The sequence below is a fragment of the Chaetura pelagica genome, unplaced genomic scaffold (assembly GCF_000747805.2).
Source record: "Chaetura pelagica isolate M959 unplaced genomic scaffold, ChaPel_1.0 scaffold356, whole genome shotgun sequence".
NCBI lineage: Eukaryota > Metazoa > Chordata > Aves > Apodiformes > Apodidae > Chaetura > Chaetura pelagica.
Window position 1 is genome coordinate 3,905,779 of NW_009953964.1, and position 24,053 is coordinate 3,929,831.

General features: G+C 38.1%; 1 protein-coding gene across 1 annotated transcript in view; it reads left to right on the forward strand.

Moving 5' to 3' along the window:
• ATP10B (ATPase, class V, type 10B) overlaps positions 1–24,053 on the forward strand; it is a 50,693-nt gene that overhangs the window by 1,348 nt on the left and 25,292 nt on the right. The window contains exons 2-6 of the mRNA XM_010001953.1: positions 119–313; positions 12,474–12,678; positions 16,227–16,312; positions 18,851–18,957; positions 23,524–23,655. Coding sequence (XP_010000255.1) covers positions 119–313; positions 12,474–12,678; positions 16,227–16,312; positions 18,851–18,957; positions 23,524–23,655 — 725 coding nt within the window. The remainder of the gene's footprint in view (positions 1–118; positions 314–12,473; positions 12,679–16,226; positions 16,313–18,850; positions 18,958–23,523; positions 23,656–24,053) is intronic.

Here is a 24,053-nt window from a genome sequence, read left to right on the forward strand (position 1 = left end):
AAGAGGAGGGTAGAGGTGTGAAATGGTTACTGTTCCTTTGACACAAAATGTGGGATGTTCATTCAGAAAAGGGCACATTCTAATTTCTGACTACTATATTTTTTTTATACCTTTTCAGGCTGGGTAATCTTTATTTCTTCTTTCTGGTGGTTCTGAACTGTTTCCCACAAGTGGAAGTCTTCCACAGAGAGATTATTATGCTGCCTCTGATTGTGGTGCTACTTGCCAGTATGATTAAGGATGCTATTGAAGACTATAGGAAATACCAGCTTGATAAGATGTTAAACTTCTCTAAAACCAGAGTATATGATAAGTAAGTGAACTATACCAATTATTTTTCTTTGTGTTTGATGTGGTGGAAACTGCTCGTATGATTTTGCAGTAATTCCCTCACTAAGCCTTTGGAGTATAGTGAGTTTGGAAATCTGTTATAAAGAATTTTGTTCTGTCTTTTAAAATGCCTCATTTATCTCACTTAAGACATCCTGATATGACTGATGTTTTGTTAGATACCACAGCAGTGTATGCTGACATACAAGTTTTTGTTCCAAATTTCCAGCCAGCTTGCCAACACACACAACAGCCTCTTCAGGTAGCAGAACGATCTGGAGGAAAAATGAAACACATCCAAGTCTGGAAAGGATTACTGGGGCTACTTAACAAATTGGAGCAATGTCTTTCAGATGTTGCATGCTAAAAACAATTAATACAAAAATTAATAATCAACTATGTTCAAAATGACGTGTTACCAGGAACTAGAAAAAGTATTATAGGACTTCCAGTAAACACAGTTGATCAGTACAGCTTGGTTTGTCTTGATGATACAGCACTTGCAGTAAGCTGAGACATTTGCTCAATACTGACTCAGAGGGAAGAAATACTTTAATGTGCAATTCTTATTGCAACATTTTGATTTCATCAGAGTTTCTTGTCCAAGTCCTACCTTGACTTGAGACTACTTAGCTTGTCACTACGTAATAGACAGGAGTTTTCATTTAAAAGAAGTTTAAATGTTTGTGTCTCTTCCTTTTTTACCTCTCCTTAAGCACAGGCCATAGAAGAAAAATTACTATGGTTTGTACAAATCTCATTAGCTGTCTTGGCTGTTAACTCTCATGTATGCCACATAGTTATATGTCAGAGGTACAAGGACCAATGGGGAAAAAGAAATGAGAGGGTGGAAGGAGTTACTGGATGAATGAGGGGCACTTTGGGTGTCCAGAAGCAGGAGGACAATCAGAGGAGAAGGATCAGGCTGAGTGGCAATCTAGGTAAACTGCCCTTCAGGCATCTATGTCTATGTATCATTCTTACATCTACCAAACCATGTGTTTGCTTGGTCTGGGAGGATGGGGGTTGTTGTTTTTTTTTTAATAATCCATATTATGGTCATGAAAACAAATAATCGGTAGAGGAAGTAAAGGGAGCAATACTGTCTGTACTGAGGCTTATAGCAGCTCTTTGTTGACTTCTGGCACACGGAGCTCTGCCCATTACCTTTGAACTTCCTGGCAACTCCCAGGCTTATAAAGTGATTCCAAAGCTCAAGTTGTGAACCATAAAAATGGTGTGATATTCTTTGCTTTGCCTCTGCTCCGTGTTGGCTGAGAGACACTTGAGTGAGCAGGTAGTCCATGCCAGGGAAATGCTCTGAGCAGGGCCTCCAGGCGTATGCTGACAGGAAAAACAAAACATTCTGGGTGCTTTTGTTACATGTGAGGTGCAGCCTCCACAGCAGGCTCCAGTGCCTGGTGTGGCTGAGTCAGGATGATACCTGTGTCTGGGCAGGTGGAGGCTGGAGTTGAATGAGAGTTGGCCCTGGGCTTCAGACATCTTGAATCTTCTCTCCAGCACTTGGGAGATTATCTGGATTATTGAACTCTTCTAGCTTTGTTGGTATCCAACTCCAGGCTAGTTTTTCAGAAGAAAGCAAGATGTCAAGGAAAAGTGTTCCAGGCTGCTTCTCTAGAATGATATGGAAAAGACATTTCTTCAAGGAAACTTGCTGTCAATGTGGTTCTCCAGACACTGAAATACAAAATGAAGAGCTGGAGAAGAGAGGAAAAGTGAAGAAAAGAAAGAAGAAAAATGAAAATAAACGAGTGATAGTCTCCAATTTGCCCTTTGGAAGTAAGAAGTGGAAGGAAAATCCGAACAGATACTATGACTCCAATAAAATTAAGACCACAAAATATACCATCTTGACTTTCCTTCCTAAAAATATCTACGAGCAATTTCATCGTTTTGCCAATATTTATTTTGTGGTTATTGTGTTGCTGAATTTTGTGCCAGTGGTGAATGCTTTCCAACCAGAAGTATCTGTGATCCCAGTTTGTGTCATAATGGCTATTACAGCCATTAAAGATGCTTGGGAAGATTTTCGGCGATATAAATTAGACAAAGAAATCAATCATATGGGATGCTACATTTACAGCAGGTTAGTTTCATATGATTTTTTTTTTTTTTGAAAAAAAAATGTTGGCTTGAGATCTTTTATCAATTGTGAGGTTTCTGTTTAAACAAAAATTAATAGATAAGTAAAAGAGGGGGAAATCACAGTGATTGCATAACACTTGGTATTTGTTTCTTATTTCCTCTTTATGTAAAGGAAACATGTTAATTTATCTCTAAAAGCCTTTTATCATGGGAACATGAAAGCAATAAAAATTGTTTTGTATAAGAGGAAAATGTTCATCATGGAATTAAAACATACACACAGATCCATGCTCGAGTTCTAGTCATGAAACTTGACATGAGCCTGTCTTGAAACTGGTTGTCCTGTTCTACAAAAAACTTTGATCTATGAATAAATCTTGTCTGTAATCTTGTCTTTCACCAAAGTTTTGTAACCAAAAAAGTGTTACAGTAAGGGAAAGGAAAATAGGGAGGACTTCAGACTAGAGCATTCATCCTGTCTGGAAAAATTGTGGGTAATTACAATTGCCATCAGATCAGTAGCTACAGCTTATTGTGTCATGAATAATTTTAATCAGGCTTATGTAGTGCTTTGGGAAGCTGGTATTTCTTGTTCTTCTTGCTAGCTGCAACATCATGGAACAGTGTGATGTCTTCTGATTTTCTTGCTTGTAAATCATCTCCTGTAGGAGGTGAAAGTCTTTTCAATACAGATACTGAAATACAAAATGAAGAGCTGGAGAAGAGAGGAAAAGTGAAGAAAAGAAAGAAGAAAAATGAAAATAAACGAGTGATAGTCTCCAATTTGCCCTTTGGAAGTAAGAAGTGGAAGGAAAATCCGAACAGATACTATGACTCCAATAAAATTAAGACCACAAAATATACCATCTTGACTTTCCTTCCTAAAAATATCTACGAGCAATTTCATCGTTTTGCCAATATTTATTTTGTGGTTATTGTGTTGCTGAATTTTGTGCCAGTGGTGAATGCTTTCCAACCAGAAGTATCTGTGATCCCAGTTTGTGTCATAATGGCTATTACAGCCATTAAAGATGCTTGGGAAGATTTTCGGCGATATAAATTAGACAAAGAAATCAATCATATGGGATGCTACATTTACAGCAGGTTAGTTTCATATGATTTATTTTTTTTTGCAAAAAAAAATGTTGGCTTGAGATCTTTTATCAATTGTGAGGTTTCTGTTTAAACAAAAATTAATAGATAAGTAAAAGAGGGGGAAATCACAGTGATTGCATAACACTTGGTATTTGTTCTGACATGAAAAGTTTTTTTTTAAACCTCATGTTCAGACTATGAAGGAAAGTTTGAGTTTCATGGTATTGGGGTGGCTATTGGCTGTTTAGACATAGAGTGCAATGAAAGCAGGTGCTTAAATATCTACTGAGCACCTGGATTTCTAAGGAATTTTCAAGAAAGCTTAATTCTATCAATATAAGGTGGCACAGAACAAGATCCATCATGGTAGCTATTTGCATCCTTGAATGCCAAGAATGCCTCTAAAATTGTAGCACTTTGAATTTTATACTATAAACTGCAGACCAGCTTTCAGTTGTATTTATTTTACTAGGTTGTATTTAAAATAAAACTGAGTTAAAATGTAGTTTAAAAATGGGAGATAGTAATGTATACCTCTTCTGAGTAGTCTCTAAATGAATTAACTACATGTGTCTGTGCTCACTTCTTCAAAATGTTTCATGACCTCTTGCTTTTAGGACTTTCAGAAGTTTGGAAATTGTGTTTTATTGTATCAAAACTGTTCTCTCAGCAAAGCAGAAAATGACTTCTCCCTTTTAAAATATCACATCTGGGACTCAGAGGAGCAAAACCTTCCATCTTCCTGGATGTTGCTTGTCATCCCTTAAATTAATCAGCTGTGTTTTATATAATGTGTTCTTTCACAAGCAAGATCTTGCAGAACTCTGGCTTTTATCACACAGTGCTGTCATGTCTGTTTTTTTCTTTTGCATGTGTTTGTCAGATTTTTATTTTTTTATCCTGTTGGTTAAACAGGAAAACAAAAGGTTTGCTTCTCTGGGGGATAAACTTTTCTCCACATATAGATAATGACTTGTTAGAGACAAATTGGCACTGCTCTCCTCGTCAGGTTTTCCTAAAAAAACAATTTTACAAGTCTCTAAATATTGTTCATTTAACATTTCATCTCATTTCTACCATGAAGACTGGCAATAATTGCAGCTCTTTGGGTAGGTGGCAGTTACCTCTTCCACCTCTCTTTGAAATTGCAGCCTGGCTGGGTTTCTTAATCTTTTCAATGTTGCATTAACCTATGAGGCAATGGATTATTTGTTAACACTGGTTAAAATCAGTATGATAGAGAAGAGGTGGTACAGTAGGTATTAACTTATGCACCTGCATGGAAATCTTATTTCCTCTTTATGTAAAGGAAACATGTTAATTTATCTCTAAAAGCCTTTTATCATGGGAACATGAAAGCAATAAAAATTGTTTTGTATAAGAGGAAAATGTTCATCATGGAATTAAAACATACACACAGATCCATGCTCGAGTTCTAGTCATGAAACTTGACATGAGCCTGTCTTGAAACTGGTTGTCCTGTTCTACAAAAAAACTTTGATCTATGAATAAATCTTGTCTGTAATCTTGTCTTTCACCAAAGTTTTGTAACCAAAAAAGTGTTACAGTAAGGGAAAGGAAAATAGGGAGGACTTCAGACTAGAGCATTCATCCTGTCTGGAAAAATTGTGGGTAATTACAATTGCCATCAGATCAGTAGCTACAGCTTATTGTGTCATGAATAATTTTAATCAGGCTTATGTAGTGCTTTGGGAAGCTGGTATTTCTTGTTCTTCTTGCTAGCTGCAACATCATGGAACAGTGTGATGTCTTCTGATTTTCTTGCTTGTAAATCATCTCCTGTAGGAGGTGAAAGTCTTTTCAATACACTGCAAATTTTGTTAATCTTATGGCAGCAAAGTGTTCTTTTTAATAGAACAACTGATCTGCTATCCTAAGATGAAAAATTACTTAGATTTTAAGAGTTAATCTTGGAGAGTATAGTGTCTTCATTTCAGAGTCCAATAACAACAACTCTAGTACCTGTTCCAAAAGAAATACAAAGGCAGAAATATCTTTTCCAAGTGCTGAATGATCTTTCAAAACTTTCTGAAAGACTGGGGGAAATGCAGTAACATGTCTTCTTTCAGCACAGAGCAAGGGAAATTGACTTTAAACAGGCTGCTCTGTAAACACATTTCTTCTAATTTTCTTTTCACTGAGATCAGCTGAAATGGATAATCTAGTCTGCTGGTAAAATGAAGGATGCTAGAAGTAATGTATTTAATGAATGTTTAATTGAGAAAATGGGAGACAATAAGTATTAAAGTGTCTTGGGAAGATGTAATAACTTAGCTCTGGTGTTTGATTGTGGAGATTTTAATTTCTGAACCAAACTTTAGAAATCATAATAATTGTGTACAAACTGTTGTACTGTTCGAACAAATTACACAACACTAAAAGAAGAGAATGAAAAATTCAATTGAAGATGGTACAGACCTATAATTAGTTGCCTCCTTTCTCCTGGTATTCTTTAAAATACATTCTGACTGCTTTTTAAATTTTCCAAGAAAGGGGGTTTCCGTCACTACAAAATGTGACTGTCAAAGCATTTTCTATTATATTATGCTTTATTATGCCTCCTTGATTGCATTCAATTTCTTCAAGTCACCTGATTTCATGCAACCCTAATTAGCTATTCTTCATTCATAATGTTTAATTATAATCTTCAAATATGTCTGATTTTTCTCATGCTTGTTTTGCCATGCCCAGACACCTTGTAGTCAAGATCTGTATATAGATCATTCTTTTCATCTTTCTTGTCAGGCAGCCCCTCCACACCTACTGTGGTTACTTTTCTCTCAACAATCTCCAGTTTGTCATTAACTTACTAACAACAGGGGCTGACACTGAATGTTGAACCTGTAAGTGAACATCAACCCAACAGTTGCTAAAAGTTGCTATTTAATTTTATTGAAATTCTATAATGTTGAAGAAACTACTTGGTATGTAATTAACGTATGGCCTGGATTTGATATTTCCCTAGGATTAGGATATAAAGGTTTGTAAATAATTTGTAGCATCCAGACAGGTTTTGACATCAATTTCACACTTCTGAAAGATTTAACCTAATTTTTTCTCTGTCTCAGTAGACACAGAGATACAAATGCAAGGACTGTGCACAGTTTGAGATGGCACAGCAGCACACTTGCCTGAATGCACGTACATCAGGTAGCAGCAGTCATAAATGCATTCAGATTATTTGAGCTATTAATATTGCTTATTTTAAGCACCTGAACTCAGATATCTGAAATAGTGACTCAGAGAAGCCTAGTTTATATGCTTTGACTCATCCTCACCATTGGATAACTAGGGAAGTCAACAGGGATCCTAAATGAGAGCTTGATTACTCTTTCAACAGAAAGTTCTTCTGTAATGATTTCAGGCCCTGTGTTTTTCAAGTAGTTCCTGCAAGCATCAATCTCCTCTTCCTCTGTAGGTCCACTGTGATACAAAAAAAAAAAAAAAGTTAGGTTGGCCTTTGCTGTGACTTTTTATCTGCTTAATGTAAGGCTTTAGAAGATTTAAAGAGTTCTGCATCAGCACTAGCTCTGGGGTAGTCCTACAGCAGTGCTGTGGAAATAAAGGAAAAAACAAATAACTCCTCTTTGTGTTGCACAAAGTCAGAACTGCCAAGAGCTGAAAAACTGGAAATGGCCTAAGCTAGACTCCCTGGTTTGAAAGAGAGTTAATGTATTCCAGGTAATTCAAGTCTTGTAATTCAGTGTTGTAATTTCTGAGAGAAACGTAGATTAAGAAATCTCTATGACAGCAAAGGAGATCTGCTTGCCTACAGCTTGCTGTACATAGAATATGTATTTTCTTAAAATCAGAGCTGTTTTTTTGTTTCAGTCTTCTTCACATGCTCTGATCATCTCAACCTTCTGAAGGAAGGAGACATTGCACCTTCCCTGATGCTCCCCGTGTCTGGGAGAGCAGCTGGGGTTGGCCAGAGACATAATGACTGGCAGAGGCATCTGTGACACCTGGAAATAGCAGAGAAGGGTAGGGAGCATGCTTGAGAACAGGAGTTGACCTACCATTGAATTTCAGAAGCAAAATCAAAAAGCTTTTCTCTGGACGCAGGGAACATAAGCAGTTCATTCATTCCAGGGTGAACCTGGCAGTTGGTGGAGTAGAAGCAGAATGAGAGGAAAATACTATTCTGCCACAGACAGAATCAGCAAAAAAGAGATTTGCCATTGCTTCTATTTAAAGTCTTGTTCAGCAGCACTGAGTTTTTACTTGTTACAGAGCCTTTTCTTTTTTTCTTTTTTGTTTTGTTTTCTAACAAAGCGCAACTTCAAAGACTGGGAGTCTGCTGGAGGCTTTAGTGGTTTAATCATTTACACTCAAAAAAGAGAGGGTCTCAGTCCTGTTGCCCACTTCAAGTCCCACTGCATTCTCTCAGGCAAAATTCTGCATCACTTTTCTTGGGCATAGCAGTATCAAGGCTTCTACATCTCAGTGGTACCTTCTCTGAATGGTGCATGGATTTCATCAGCAGGAGGCTGAAGTTCTCCAGCTCTTCACATGGCTGAAGGTGCATTCCTGTGACACCCCAAATCACAAATTTTGCTCAGTTGAAACATTAATTATTTCTGATAAAAGTAGCAATATGGATAGATTACAACTACTACAGGTTTATTGTATCCTATGATATCATTACAACTCACTGTCCATCAGGAAAGAGAGCTTCCTTGCTTAAAGTCAAACATTACTATATTGTTCTGTATGGGACTATCACTGACAGGGGGCAGTGTCTGTTCTTTTATATATAGTTTGCTCTTTCACATATATAACTTTTGTATGTACTGCAGGTACTAGGGAATACACTAGGGTTTATTAAAGACAAAGGCAATACCTTCTGTCTGTGCAAGGTGAGGCATTTTTCCAATTTCCAGACAGCTGAGAAAATGGCCTAAACCTACTGTACATTCAGGTTTGTTATGTTAAGTTTTCAACTCTCAGCTGGTCCAGGCAGCAGCACATTAAGTTCCATCTTAACTGTCTGATTTTTTAAAACATAATTAAACCCCGGAGAGAAGCAGGTTTCTACCACGTGACATCAAGAGCTACATGGTCATGTAAGAAGGGAACAGCAGCAAAAGAGCTGATCTAGGCTGTGGCTTGCAGAAACTTTTTAAGTTAACAAGAGTCCTTAGAAACTAGTACTAACTAATGATTAGCAATCACTAAGTAATTGACCTGGGACCTACCTATTCATTCCAGCTGGTGCCAGGCAGAATAGAGGCAATTGCTTTTTGTTCAAGGCAGCATTTAAAAAAAACAGATTGCACAAGCTGAATATAGGTTTATTTTATCACTGGGAAAATAACTTCCTTGGTAGGAAGTTATAAAGAGTTTCAGCACATGAAAAGATAAGATCTCTTTAATGGCATCAAAGAGGTATTTTATTAGATTTTAGAAAAAATTCATTTTAATTATCTTTATAAGATGTTAATTGCTGTCTTAAAGTGTTACTCAAATCCTTACAGAGTTTGGGGCTACTGGGAAAACTATAGTTGCCTGTTAATGAGGACTGTGACAGGATCGACCACTGCTAAATGGTCATTCTTGAATGCTGCTGGGCTGATGTTCACATCACAAAAAACCCCTTCCCAGCTACTGTAATAGTAACATGGTAGAAGCTGGTTATGGATTAACACAGGTGATACACTACTTCCTGAAGTTCAGGTAATATCTCTAACTCAGGAATACTATCAGCCAAATTGTGCTGTACTCTGACCTACAGACAGGTTTCAGAATCAATTCCTTCCTCAAGTCCTAAATCTACTCCTTTGTTGCCTAAGTTTTATGGCAGTGGTGCTTAACCCTGAGGTCGTGGCCATAAAGTGGTCTTTGAAAACATTTTGTGAGGGTTTTCCTTATAAAAGCTGGTGTAATCCTTGATCGCATTAAAAAGTGTGGGATTTCTATTCACAAAACTGGACTGTAAAGTGTAAGTAGCTGTGTGATTCTACCTGCTGTCTGTGTAGAACTGAGAATCACAGAACAAGAGCATTTTCTATAAAGCAGCTGATGTTTTAGGACTGCCATTTTCACATCTAATATTCTAGCACATTTGCATACAATAACATACAAACATTTGGTTTTATCTGTTCATGATGCTGATATTTTTTTCTAAGTATTATAACCTAGTGGCAATTTAGGGGACGAAAGGCAGAGCAAACAATGTCTCTGATTCAAGCTGCAAAGGATCCTGAGATGGAGCTTGGTTGATACAATACTTGTAGGTGAGCAAGATTTCTGGAGATCGTCCTTGAAGACAAGCTAGGACTCATAAACATGCTGTGGACTGCCCATGAAAAACTATTTTTATTTAATATTCTCTGGGGAGCAGAAAAACAATTTTTATTTGATCCCATTCACCATCCATTTTGACCCAGTTTTAGTTTGAAATTTATCTTTATTGAACCCAAGAATGTGAAATGAAGTTGTTGACACAAAGTCAATAATTTATTCATGTTTCCCCTCAACCTCCAATCACAGCAAGACTTTTTCATGATCCTTTCTTCCCAGAAATGACTTCATAAAGTCTATTTAGTTCAGGCCTTCTGGTCAGACATGATGAGCGCAATTGCCAATTCTGGCAGACTTCACTTTGACTGTTTAAAGATAACTGCCTCCTTTGTCTGCTCTGTTCTCTGATGGGTATTACTGTGCTGCCCATCATCCCAGAACAGCAAGGGAACAGTTTTTAAGTGTGCTGTTGATAAATTGACTGGCAAGGGAGAAAAGGTACTGAGGAACTTTGATCTTAGATCATGCCTATGATGTGTCACAGCTCTTATGCCAAGTGCTACAAGAATGAGATTTCCAGCTTTCCACCTGTTGAAAATCATCACATCTTGTTTATTTTATTGTATAAATGTGTTTGCCCTTTTTATGTTTCTTGTCAGACCATCATAGACTTACAAAGCTCCTCTGTTTATTTAGCAACCGGAGCTTGTGTTATGAACTTTAACCGCTGAACAGAAAATGGGCAGTGTTCCTAGGTACAGGAATCTCTACAAGGAAACTGCGTCATTTGAAAAACTTCACTGGGCAACTGGGCCAGGGCTGCTATGAGGTGTGCCAGGTTCCTTGTGAAGTCCTTTTCTTCCTTTCATCCATTGGTATTTCTCTACCAAGTTGTAGAAAACCTTTGTTGTCTAGGAAATTGTTCATCTTTTGTTCATCAATTGTCCAGCTGAGTATTTCTTTCAGGAAAGGAATGTGATTTTCATTATCAAATTCAGTGCTCTTTGGGAGACAGGAACAGCCTATTCACCTGATCACAGGTTTGGGATTCTAGCAATTCCTAAACTCTAGTCCCTTTGCTGAATAAGACTTTTCCTCTGACCTGAATGAAGAAATTTGGCTTTTCTGACTCACCATCTCCTCTGTAATAAGTCAATGAGCAGAACCTGAAGATTTTTCTGTAATGTATTTCATTGGGAATTCTTGAAAAAATCCTACAAATCTAATATTTCTGCGGATTACTTTTGCTAACCTTGTTTATTAAGACTGGTGTGGAAGACAGCCAGCTGGAGAAGGCCCTTCTATAGCATTTTATGAGAAGGAAAAAAATCAAACGTGTGTTCTATAAACATCAGAATTGTGCAAGGGTTGACGTAAAGAGAGGTAGGATTGTCCTGAAGAAGTCATAGCAAACATCATATGCAAGGTATACACAGCATCCCAATGTCTAGGATAGCAAGACCAGCCATCTGCTTGCTCTAAAATGCTTCTTTACTCTCACTTTTATGTTTTAAGCAAACAAATTAATAAGTTCTACCCAGAAAACATTTGACATGGGAAGGATTCATAATTACGTTGTTATTTTGCTGGATTAACATTAGTGTCTACTTTGTAAAGCAAGAAATATTCAACTTGCACCTGCTTAAATACTTTTCAAATATAAATTGTTCTGGAATTTTGTTTTTAAATGTGCAACAACATCAAATTAACTTACAGAAAGCCTGTGTTCTTCAGTGTGGTCTTTTATGTTTGTTGTTGAGCAAAAGAATAAAGGACATGCAGATAAGTAGAGTGAGACAAAAGAAAAAAAAAAAAAAAAGAAATACAAATTCATTAAGAAAAAAATAAAGCAATAAAAAACAATTATTGCCACAATACCAGTATTTATTAAGTACTTCCCTTCTACCATTAAAAGGATTAAATAGTTAGGATTTATTTTTTTTTTAACAAAATGTAGATACCATTGGAAATCCACAGGATTTAACTGTGTGTATAACCTTTGCAGGAAGCTGTTGTTTCACATTGCTTTGCAGATAAGGATCTTGTCCAAGTACAAGGGTTTGCCTGACAGCATCAGGCTGGGTCTCCCTTGTGGAAGTCCAGGAAAGCAGGTTTGCAGGAAGTGCCTTTCTCCTGACTAGGGAGCAATGCTTGGATGTGTGCTTTGAACTGTAGCAAAATACTTTATCTGCTGTATCACTGCTCCCCTTCCCATGATACAGACACTTAAAGACAGCATTCTTCAGGCAATAGATGAGGATGTTTAAAAACTTACTTGAAAATGAGACTTTGAGTCATTACAAAAAGCCTTTTACTGTCTGTCAGGTAAAGTATCATGAGCATTTTCCCTCTTACAGAGCAAGACACAAGAGGATTCAATTATTCATTTTGAAAAAATAATTTCCTCTCAGAGAATTAGAATAACTGGGCCATTGTTGCCTGTGCAGTTTTCCCATTAACTAATTTTAAAGCTTATTGTGTTGTTTTCAGTTGTGTAAGATAATTAAGAGCAGTTACACATCAATTGTTGGAAAGGTAATGTCAAAAAAAGTTTGCTATTTCCTGAACTGTTGAGCATCAGTTTGTGATGGAATAGTGATTTCTTTTCCTTGAAACACAAGGCTCTCTTTCCTTTCTTTTTTATATTTTTTTCTCCTTACATGTTTTTAATGTAACAGGGAAGAACACGCATATGTTGAGAAGTGCTGGAAGGATGTCCGAGTGGGGGACTTTGTGCAGCTGCAGTGTAACGAGACCATCCCAGCTGACATCCTGCTGCTGTATTCCTCTGATCAGAATGGGATCTGTCACTTGGAAACTGCCAACCTTGATGGGGAGACCAACCTTAAACAACGACAAGTTGTGATGGGGTTCTCCAGCCAAGTAAGTCTACTGAAAATGCAGCCCATGAAGGGCGCCAGTTCTGACAGGCTGGCTGTGCCGAGACATCTATCTAAGTGTTTTGCTGTTGGAGATAACACCCTGTACAGAAAGCAGCAGCCTGTCCCAGAAGATTTGCATTTTTCAGGCTCAGGGAGGGCTTTATAAAAAGGAAGATTATCACAGACAGTCATTACTTGTAGCAAACTGCATCAACAGATGCTAACCAGCAATGCACAGGACCACCATTTTGTCGACAGCAAGTCCTTCCTATGTACAAGTCATCCAGGTCACAGCACATCACACTGCAAAGCTGTTGCTACCACTGAGTTAATTATTTCTGCATGGAAATTAGAAGGCAGTTCATGGCTGCCCTTCCAAACTGGCTGCAGGCTTCCCTATGGATTTTGCTTCTCTGCTGCGGCTGAAGGGCCATGCTCATTTGCTAGGCAGGTAAAGCAATGACACTTCAACTAGGAACTGCTCCGAGGCACACTAAGTAGTAATGATAAAATGGAATCTTCTATGGGAGTATAATAAGCAGTTGAACTCAAGGTAAATTAAACTGTGAATAGTTAAATGAAACTGCTCTGTTTGACATCAGCCTGATTGTTAGTAGAGATTCAGTTTGAATGCTTAAAACCACCTTTTTTTTTTTCCACAGGCTATATAATTTGCTTTTTACAATCACTTTAGTGATATATTCTCTTGTGTTTGATAAACCTGAAATAAACAACAAAATATGGCTTAGGGACATTTGTACTAGTTACATTTTTTAAAATATTCTCAGAGCAGGGCAGTTTTTTCTAATAACACAGAACAAATTTAAGGAGTTGTAGCATGTGAAGAGGAATATTTTGTTCCATTGGAATCACTCCAGTAGACAGGAAATCCAAAAACCTGGCAGGTAAACCTAGGAATTACATCTCTTATTTAGCCATTAGCAGCAGAGCCATTAGGAAGATATTTTGGGGTTATTGGTGGATGCGACACGACTGCCAGTGAGCAACCAAATTGATTAAATAGAAGTACATCATTTCCATGGCCAGTGTGAGCAGGTACTGTGCCCCAGTGTTACTAGCTCTTTGTTCAAATGGAAATCACTTTGCAAGCAGAAAAAAAGGCTTTCTCAGGTTGCAGGTGCCTTAGAGTAATGAACCTTTACCAGTGCTTTCCAGGGATTATTAGGGAGAGATTTTTTTACTGAGAAACAATGAAAATACGCAATATGTAGAGATTTAGGGGGGGGGGAAAAAAAAGAAAGAAAAAGAAAAAAACAACGTCCCAACAATAAACTAGTTACTTCAATAGAAAAAAATAAAAATGCTGCATTTGTGTTACATAGTCAAAGTTTACAGATTAGGTTTTGTATTTTTTTTTCTTTTAGGGGAAAACTGAATGCTCTACTAGCACACAAAATGCAAAATTGACTTCAGTCATTTATAATACATGGAAGTCTGTCTCTAAATCTGAAAATCCCCACATGCTGAATTATGCTTCAGACTTGCCTATTCATGGTGACCTTCTTTAGACTTTGTGTTGTTATTTAGATAAACTGGGTTCACAGAAATGTTTACACTTACGAAGTCCTGTTACATTGGCAGAGCAGAATGCAGTGCTGACTGGTGATAGCCAGTGCTCAGGAAGGTCAGAGCTTGAACAGGCAACTCTATTACCCTGTTATTTATTGCATTAGTGCAAACAGTGCATTGGCTAAAAGAAAACTTACTTACAGGTTTTAGTGTATCAGCTTCTTCCTTGTTCTTGGAGTTGTGTTTAGCCCTGTGATTTATGAGCTGCATAAAACTTACTCAGATTTAATTGTGCCTATAAAGTGTGACTCTTTAAGGAGGGAGAAAACAGTCTTAACTAGGGTTAGTTCTGTGTTTTAAGATCTGCTTAGGGTATTGAATTCACCTACTTGTGAAAGACTGAGAGGGAGGATTTTTTTATGTGGTTTTTTTTTTCATTTTATGCAATTTTCTAACTTGAATTTTCAAATATAAAATTGTTTTCATCAAAAGGAAAACAAATTCAGAAATGAATCATCTTTCTCTACCCCTTTCTAGCTAGAGGATTATTAGTTTTCTTCTTTAGTGATGAGCCTCCCGGGTGCCTTTTGCACCCTCCTGTTGCATAAATATTTCTGGCACAGTTTCTGTTCCCTGTTGAGTTTACAAAGTTGAACAAGATTCACTGGAGGTGAACAATATCTCTTCAGAGAGATTCTAAAAATACTCAGCCATATAGGTGAGAAGGTATAGGAAATTCCTTTATATTAATCAAGCTTTTATATTTACTCCAACTTTTTTAGATCAGATTGTCTACTTGCTTACACTTAGATATTATGTGGGGGTTTTGCTGGGATTTTTGTGTTGTTGTTTTTTTTAAAAAAGTGTTGTTCAGGGAAAAAAATAACAAGATAGCAAAAAAAAATGTAAAAATTAAGCACAGTGAAGAAAAATTTGAGACTTAAGAACTGGCAGCATAAGGAAGTCCTCTTGCAGTCTAGCAAAGATTTTGTGAATTCCAATGAGGGATCCCATGATATGCAGTTTCTGAAGGCATCTAATATCTGGGAAAAGGTAGGCCCAATAGCAAACTAGATTTCCAGTTTTACTAATGGGTTGAGTTTGGATTAAAGTGAGTTTCAGTTCTTTTGAAGATTTTATGGCACAGTAATAATGATTCTCTTTGACATTTCTCATATCTCATTTTTACTACATTTTCTTAATCTGAAATCAGTTTTGTGCATTTTTTTGAGTTAGGAAAAAAACACTTGTGACAGTCAAGTACCTCTTATGTTGTCTGCTTTCCAGACTGCTTCATGCAGTCCAAAATCCAAGCCTGGTTCTTCAAACACAGGGGAAATCAAGTAAAACTGTGTCTCAGTTCAGCTCCAAGCTCATTTTGAGTGAGAACTTATCCTGAAATGTTTTGTTTTGTCTCTCCCAGTGGTTTGAACTTATTCTACTGCCTTCTCTCCTTTAGGTTTGTTTTTTCATTTGGGTTTTTGGTTTTTGTTGTTCAGAGTTTTTTGTTACTAATCTTGCTTTTAGACTGATCTGAATGTGATACATTTATTCAAATGTGTGGGGGGGTTATTTTATGATTATACCATCCTGGCCAGTAATGTAACTCTTCTGACATATTTCAAAATCCTGATAAATCCTGAAGTTATTTTCATTTGAGCTTGCTTTCGGTTGAAGGCTGGTTTTGTTTCATACATAAATCAAACTATTTGTTACATTCACCTTAAATGAAGACAGATGTTTTCATTAATTGGCACGTGTGATGTCTTGTCCAATACGCAGCATTTTGTTCATATAATTTAACCAGTTTTTAATCCAAGAGAGGAAAATCTCAGATCTTTGCTCAGCCCCTCAGATTTGCTTCAGGCTGAATGACCTAAACTCCCTCTGCCTCTCCTCGTAGGGCAAGTGCTCCAGCCCCCAACTATCCTGGTGGCCTACATGTAGCTGTTCTTAGGGTTTAACATTTCAAGTGCTCATTGGATGTGACACTTATTCTCAGTGTGTTTCCTCTTGCAGAACACATTGTTTGAACCTGAACTTTTCCAAAACACCATCGTCTGTGAAATGCCTAACAACGATCTCAACAAATTCAAAGGGTACATGTAAGTAATTTTTATCCATAAATGCATTTTTTTATCTGAACTTCAGTATTTCTTGGAGGAATTGGATGAAAGAAAAGTATTTTGAAGAAATTGATGGACATCACTATTGTGTATTCCTGGACTCAAAAGCCAGTATAGAATGTGGGGCTGAATCTGCATTTTAAAGCAAGGCAGAACCAAAGCAAGATATTGAATTTGTGGTTGTTTCACACAAGCTGTTCTCCCAAGGCTTTAGCTCTTTTCAGAATTCAGACATAAGCCCATCAGCATTTGACCTAAAGGTTAGGCTAGGCTAGATTTTCAATCTAAAACCTTCCTGAAGTTTGAAGTTGTTCAACTGCATGGCTTTAGTTTCTTCATAATTCTGGCCACAGGGAATAAGTATCCAGGATCTAACAAACAAATTTTCTTCTTACAGCAAGTAAGCAAGACAAACCCTACTTAACCCATGTGTTAGACTAGTGTAAAAAAGTGCTTGCTTTTTTTGGTTTTTTTCCTTAGTATAAACCTATGTATGTGAGAAAAAAGCCACATCCTCTGTACCTTATGTCCCTTTTTCATTAAATAATTCTTTCACAGGCATAACAGGGAAATCTCTACTTGCAAAATCAGCAGACTTAAGCCCATTCCCTGCCAATAAGGCAAATTTGTCTGGCATGGTTTATGTCCTAAAATTCTCTTATCCTCCAATATAGGGCAGCTGTTTCCCAAGGCCCTCTTCAGAGTAGCCACTGGTTCATGCTAATTCCTACACCACACCAGAGAATTGTTTGAAATATCAGCTGCCCCAGGCTAAATGCAAGCCCCACGTTACATAAATAATGTAATTGTATGAATGTGCCAGCCTTCCTATCCATGCCTCAGCTTTGCTAAATTCACTAGTTGCTACACTAGGAGTTAATGTATCTGTGAAAAGGCAAAGTATTGCCCCTGGAGTAGCTGCAAAAGGCCAAATCCTCTGACACGAGTAAGCCAGAGGGTTCTTGCCCATACTAGAACTGACTGTGAGAAGAATGATGTCTCTACTAGCAATGTCATTTCCCTTCTACCATGATATCATGAAGGGGAAAAGAGGACAAGTTTGTATTGATTACTGGCTGTGGTTGCTGGCTTTGAGGACTGTAATCGAAGTGGAAGCAATCCTTCCCATCAGCCTGCTGGAATATGGCACAAGAGCACTAAGATTATAGAAATGTAGGTGAATTATCACAAGAAAACACACAGAAATACACATCTTTAGAACTCAGGACTGGCTTCAAAATCTCCAAATCTTTATTGAAAGTCTTTGACAGAAATCTCTTTGGGAAATGTTAATTATCTCACCTGCTTGGTGGAACATGAAATTAGTTGCTTTTCTTTTGCCACTTTGAGGGTAGAGGAAATATTTTGCAGTGGAAATTAACTGCTAACATTTCATGGAGTTTCTGTCTTTGGTCTGCTCTTGTTTGAGCTATTTTGTAAACACAAATTACTTGGATCAGTTACATTTTTCTTCAAGAACTCTTAATAAATTATTGAGTCTCTAGTAGCAGTACTCCCTCTACCAACAATGATAAGAAAGAACTTAGTGACATTCATCTGACATTCCTGATCACAGCAAATTCCACTCAGGCGGATGCAAGAAGGTTTATATTAAATGAGTTCACCAAGGCTGAATCTAGATTCCTAGAAAAACTGCTTTTTGACACTGGTTTTTACAGTTTTCTACCAGTTGTATATCGTTGCCCTCCATTCAAGTGATGCTGCAGTTTATTTGTAAATGTAAAGTCAAATAGAAAGTAGTGAAAGATACATATTCTAAGGGGGAAAAAAAGTGTTTTCTCATGCTGATAGTCACATAACAAAAGCAGATGGAGTGACTGAAATGAAAAATCTCAGCTTTGGTAAAGATCTCAGGAGGGCCCTATGAAAGTGTATAATAAAAAACTGTGAGCAAAAGTAGTTTTATGCTTTGATTTTCAGAGGTAAGAAACAAATTGCCTGCCTGATGGACCACTGACCTTTTCATTAAGTTTTCACCAGTCTGTTCTGCTAGCAGAGGGTCTGTTGCATGTTGGGACATCTTCAGCCAGAATGAGAAGTTTTCCATCCAGTGCAAAATTGAGGAAGAGAGGCTCAAGCTAGAGACTGTCCAAGTGAACTGAGGTTCACAAAGATGAAAAGCTTTTTGGAGGCTGACAGAGAGACAGATGCGCTTGCAGGTTACAGATGGTTTGTAAATAATTTTACATGACTGAAGTCACATAACCTGTCTTGGCTTCATTTATGAGATACTGAATCTGGCAGGCCAGGTACCAGGTATAAGCCAAACTTGCTTCATATTGACACCATGATGCACACACCATGCAAGTGGTCTTTAAAAGAGATACCTGGACGTCTCTGCCACTTTTTACTGGAGTCATTATTGAAGCTGAGTGAACTACAGGCAAAGCAGGGCCTTCACAGTTCCTTGATTGCCACATAAAACAGAAATGCACACAAAAAAGTTTCGTGCTGTATTAGAAGAGAAGAACACTGCTTTATTTCAATTTCTTCTAGGGAGCAACCAAATCATGAACGGATTGGTTTTAACATTGAAAGCCTTTTGCTTCGTGGATGTACAATCAGAAATACTGAGGCTGCAATAGGAATTGTTATATATGCAGGTAAGATGTACTTTCTATCAAGCTAAGTGTAGAATTTCCCTGTAAATATCCTTAAGTAAATATGTGTTGTCTAACATTGCACAGCAACTTGACCTTTTGTTTTAAGAACCAGTAGGATATGGGAAAATCACAAAACTTTTTGAAGTCAAGGTATTACTCATCCATCTCCAAAGCCCAGACCTCTGCACTGGATCCTGGCAAGTGACAGTGTCCTTGTGTATGTCAAATATCTTGCTATCATTGCAATATCTTGCAAAAATATGCAGTCAAGTATTTAACTCTCAGCTCTGCAGCTCTGATTATAATGCTAATCGCATCTGGCATAAAATCTACAAGGTGGCTCTAAGGGAGGTCTCGCTGGCTCCTCAGGGCAGAAACTCAGGCAGCTGAAGATCTACCCAGCTAAGAAAAATAAAATAATAAAAAAATATAAAAATCATGGCCAAGCTGTGGTAGTGCCAGCCCTCGGGAGGCAGAGAACAGCAGCTGGGTGTGACAGAAGAGGCAGCAGCAGCACAGGTTTGTGCTGACATAGACATAATGTGTCCATGCAACCATTAATTTCATGCAGTAGAGACATGAACTAAGTAAGTGTCAGTGCCCAGATAAAAGCAGCAGAGCATCAGCAGTGGGTCAGCTCATCTTTCTCTCAGCATCTCTTCCCTTCGGAGTGTTACCTCTGCTTTTATTCAGTGAACATCATTTATCATTGCCTTTGCCAGCTGTGCCCTCTTCTGCTTCAGATAAAGTGTATCAGATACCTCCTTTATTTGTAGATTAAATGAAAGTAAAATTAAACCTAATTAATTCTATTATTGGTTATTTTTATCTTTCCAGCACAATCACATCACCTGTGTTATGTTTAATCAGCAGCAAGGGGTTCAAGGCTGAGCCAGCTACGAGAAAATAGAAGTCATCGTCTTTGCATTAGTTGTTTAGTTTAGATTAATCTCCACAATCCAGATTATTTTACCTGACAACTGGCCATTTTATTTTGATATTGCAGAAGTGGAGTCCAAATTACTAGAGTTCCCAGATGTTCCCAAAGTAGTCTTAACTGTGTGGGCCTTTCATTGCCTGTCTCTCTGAACATCACATGTAAGGATGTTGCCAGACAGAAAAGAAGAGCCAGAGCCAAACCCATCACCCATTTCTTTGGAAGTAACTGCTGTAGATCCTCTGTACAGATCATTCTCTATAGAATTGGAGTAACTCATCTTCCCTTCTCTTATTAGGATTCCTATTTTTCTTCCCTTTAATCAAGATGTCCCAGCATGATCCTTTGATAACCATCACAGATCCTAAGGTGGATCTCTGTTAACATTGCTTAAGATGCTAGTAGCAAAGAATGGAGTTTTAAAGTCATTTTCAAGATAGAATCATAGAATGGTTTGAGTTGGAAGGGACCTTAAAGACCATCTCCAACCCCCTGCCATGGGCAGGGACACCTCCCACTAGGTAGCACCAGGTTGCTCAAAGCCCCATCCAACCTGGCCTTGAATACTTCCAGGGATAGAATATCCACAGTTTCCTTGGGCAACATGTGCCACTGTCTCACCACCCTCATAGTGAATAATTTATTCCTTGTGTCCTAGCTTAAATGTCTCCTCTTCCAGCTTAAGGCCATTATACCTTATTCTATTTCTACATGCCCTTGTAAAAGCCCCTCCCCAGCTTTCCTGTAGCCACTTCAGGTACTGGAAGGCCACTATGAGACCTCCACAGAGCCTTCTCTTCTCCAAGATGAACAGCTCCAGCTCTCTCATCCTGTCTGTGTAGAAGAGGAGATCCAGCCCTCTTATTTCTTCACCATGAGGGTAGTAAGATGCTGGAACAAGTTGCCTAGTGAAGTTGTAAATACCCCCTTCCTGGAGGCGTGTAATGCCAGGTTGGATGAGACTTTGCACAGTCTGGTGTCTGGTTTAGCGTGAGGTGCCCCTGCTCATAGAGAGGTTGGAACATGATGATCTTTAAGGTCCCTTCCAATCTTAACCATTCTATGATTCTGTATCATTATCATCTTCATGGCCCTCCTCTGGACTTTCTCCGAGATCTCCATGTCCTTCTTGTGTTGGGAACTCCAGAACTGGATGCAAGACTTCAGATGGGGTCTCACAAGAAGGGAGCAGAGGGGCAGAATCATCTCTCTTGACCTGCTAGCCACACTTCTTTTGATGCAGCCCAGGACACGGTGGCTTTCTGGGCTGCACATGCACATTGATGGCTCATCTTGAGCTTCTCATCAACCAATGCCCCCAAGTCCTTCTCTTCAGGGCTGTTCTCAATCCACTCTCTGCCTAACCTCTATTTGTGCTTGTGATTGCCCCAGCCCAGGTGCAGGATCTGAGTAAGTCTTCAGTTTCAACTGACATCTTACAGCAAATGTTAGTATAAAATTTTATTCCTTCTAAAATTAGACTCCTTTGAGCCAGAACCATGTTCATTTCTAGGGTTCTTTGACATTGATTATACTCTGGCTCTTAATCATGGTCTGTGACCTTTTCACAGCAATCAGGATAAGTCACATTATAAGATGGCATATTCTCTATTTTTATAACTCTATTACTCCTCAAACCTATTTTCTAATGGAAGTCTCTGTGGAGAGTAGAGCCATCAGGTAATGTCATTGGTTAGCCTCTGCAGTTCCCATCTGACCCAAATATGGTTACACTTTTCATGGCTACCCAAATGGTTCTCCTCAAAGCAATTAGACTAATGCACAAAAACCTCATCACAGAGTATCAGCCAACTTCATTTTCTCATTGTAATAGGGACAGCAGCAAGAATGACATGCTTTTCAAATAATAAAGTACCAGAAATGAATTTTAGGTAAGTCTGTCAGCACCCACAAGGTACTAGAAGGGTGGTAGGTGGGGTGCTGTGTTGCACAGAATATGAAATGGTGAAGATTAGGGGAGAACCAAGTCATTTATTTCTCTTATTGGTGATTTTCTGTCTCTTGCAAGGTGATATCTGTATTACAGATGTTTTCTTTTTCTTTTGGTCAGCCGAAGTAGAAGGAGATGATAGAGCTGATTTTTGGGAAGAAATCTCTTAACATTTTCTTACTGAAATAAATTCAACATTTCCTTGAGGGTTTTCTGAGAGGGATTAGAGGTTTTAGTCTTGTTTTGTTTTCATCACAAAACATTCCATTAAGCCTGACATATAAGAAAAGTGAGGAACAAGATTCACACAGCTGCTGCAGGAAGAGAAGAGCAGGCAGCAGCACCCTCCTCTTCGGTGTCACTTGGTGGTTAGAGCATGTGTTCATCGAAGGCAAGACTTGGGTTTTGTTCCCACTTCTGCCTGTGTGGGAGTGAATGTATGTTTCCTGCTTTACAAGTTGTACCCTGAACACCTGACTGTGGAACAAGTGGGTATGTACACAAACAGGAGTTGGAGGGGAAGGAGCAATGATTGTATAAGCTGGTCCCACCGACGTAGCTCCAGGTTGTGTAAATAATTATATATTCATTGGAACAGGAAGCCGAGACTCTCAGTTCTTGGGTGAATGTCCTGAACATAAGGCTGGAGAGTAATTTTCTCTCTTGCTTTCTACCTCAATTAATAACCTTTGATGTAAACCTGGAATGAATCCAGCAGGCATGACTGAATTGCACCTAACTTCCAGCTTTTGTTTCAAACCACCTCCCAAGAGAACACTGCAAGGTAGCTTGGAAAACAGTCCCTCTCATGCACATCACGCACATACAAATGAAAACTAAATACAAGTCTGCAGGGTCTGTGTTTTCAGGGAAAAGGACTGTAGAAATAAACATAAAAGTTTCTATTTAATATAGCAACAGATGGTACCCAGATATCCCAAATGTGGAACCACAGTTTACGTAATACTAATAGTACAGAAAAAGCAATTTCTGCTTGTTGGCTTCTTGCAGCACTCCTCTTTTTCCATTACAAATATACCAACTTAATTCTAATTCAGTAAATTTTTAGGGATTGCAGGGCTTTTTTATTTCTTGTCTTGCTGTTTTGTTAGCACTTTATAACCACATATCAGAAAACTAAATAACATTAGTGTCTTTCACCTCTGGATCTGATACGTTGGATCTTATTTAAGTTAATACTTGAAATGTGTCTAGCTGCTTTTAAATATCTTCTGAAAAATATTCAAATGTAAGTTTCAGGAATCTGTATAGCATCTAATCAAGTTGTTTGTAAAACACAAAAATGTGATATTATTAATATTTTTCCTCTTATTCTCAATGAGATTTGCCTTTTGAATATTTATATATACCTTATGATCCTACTGAATCTGCTGTCTTTGGGAAAGTAAAATGTATATAATAGCTGAAACATGTGAGGTAATGGAGATGTCCTGTAACTCTCTAGATCTAGTCTCTAATATATTCTGCTATTAAGTCCAATGAGAAGACAAGCAATAAAATTGCTGAATGAAAGTAGAGTCAAATTAACACTACTCGTGAGCATCCTGCTCTTTTATTGTAATAGAAATACTTTTAAAAAAATAAAATTAAATATATATATATAAAAAACTCCACAAAATACTGCATAAACACAATGAGATCCATTTGTGTTTTGAAGGTCATGAAACCAAGGCCATGCTGAATAACAATGGTCCTCGCTACAAGCGCAGCAAGATAGAGCGACGGATGAATACGGATATATTCTTATGTGTGGGACTCCTGTTTGTGATGTGTCTTGTTGGAGCTGTAGGTATGAAGCACTGACAAAACTCTTACGTTTCATTCCTAAATGGTGGCTAAAATTGATCTTAAAGGTATAAGTGAGATGAGATCTAGAGCTGAAAGCTCTAAGGGTCTTTAGGCTCTTCGGTCTTTTCAATAAACTGCGTTCAATTCTTGGCTCCCCAGTCCAAGAGAGATGGGGAACTGCTGGAGAGAGTCCAGCAGAGGGCAACCAAGATGACTGGGGGATTGGAGCATCTTCCTTGTGAGGAAAGGCTGGGACTCTTAAGCCTGCTGACTTTTGAATGAGTCACTGCTCTAAGGAGGCAGCAGAAGCTCTCATGAGTGCTTGGTGTTCAAAGCCCCTTTTCTTTTTAAATTATTCCACCTTGGTGGTAACTTGCTTAGTGCTTCTGCTCTGAAGTA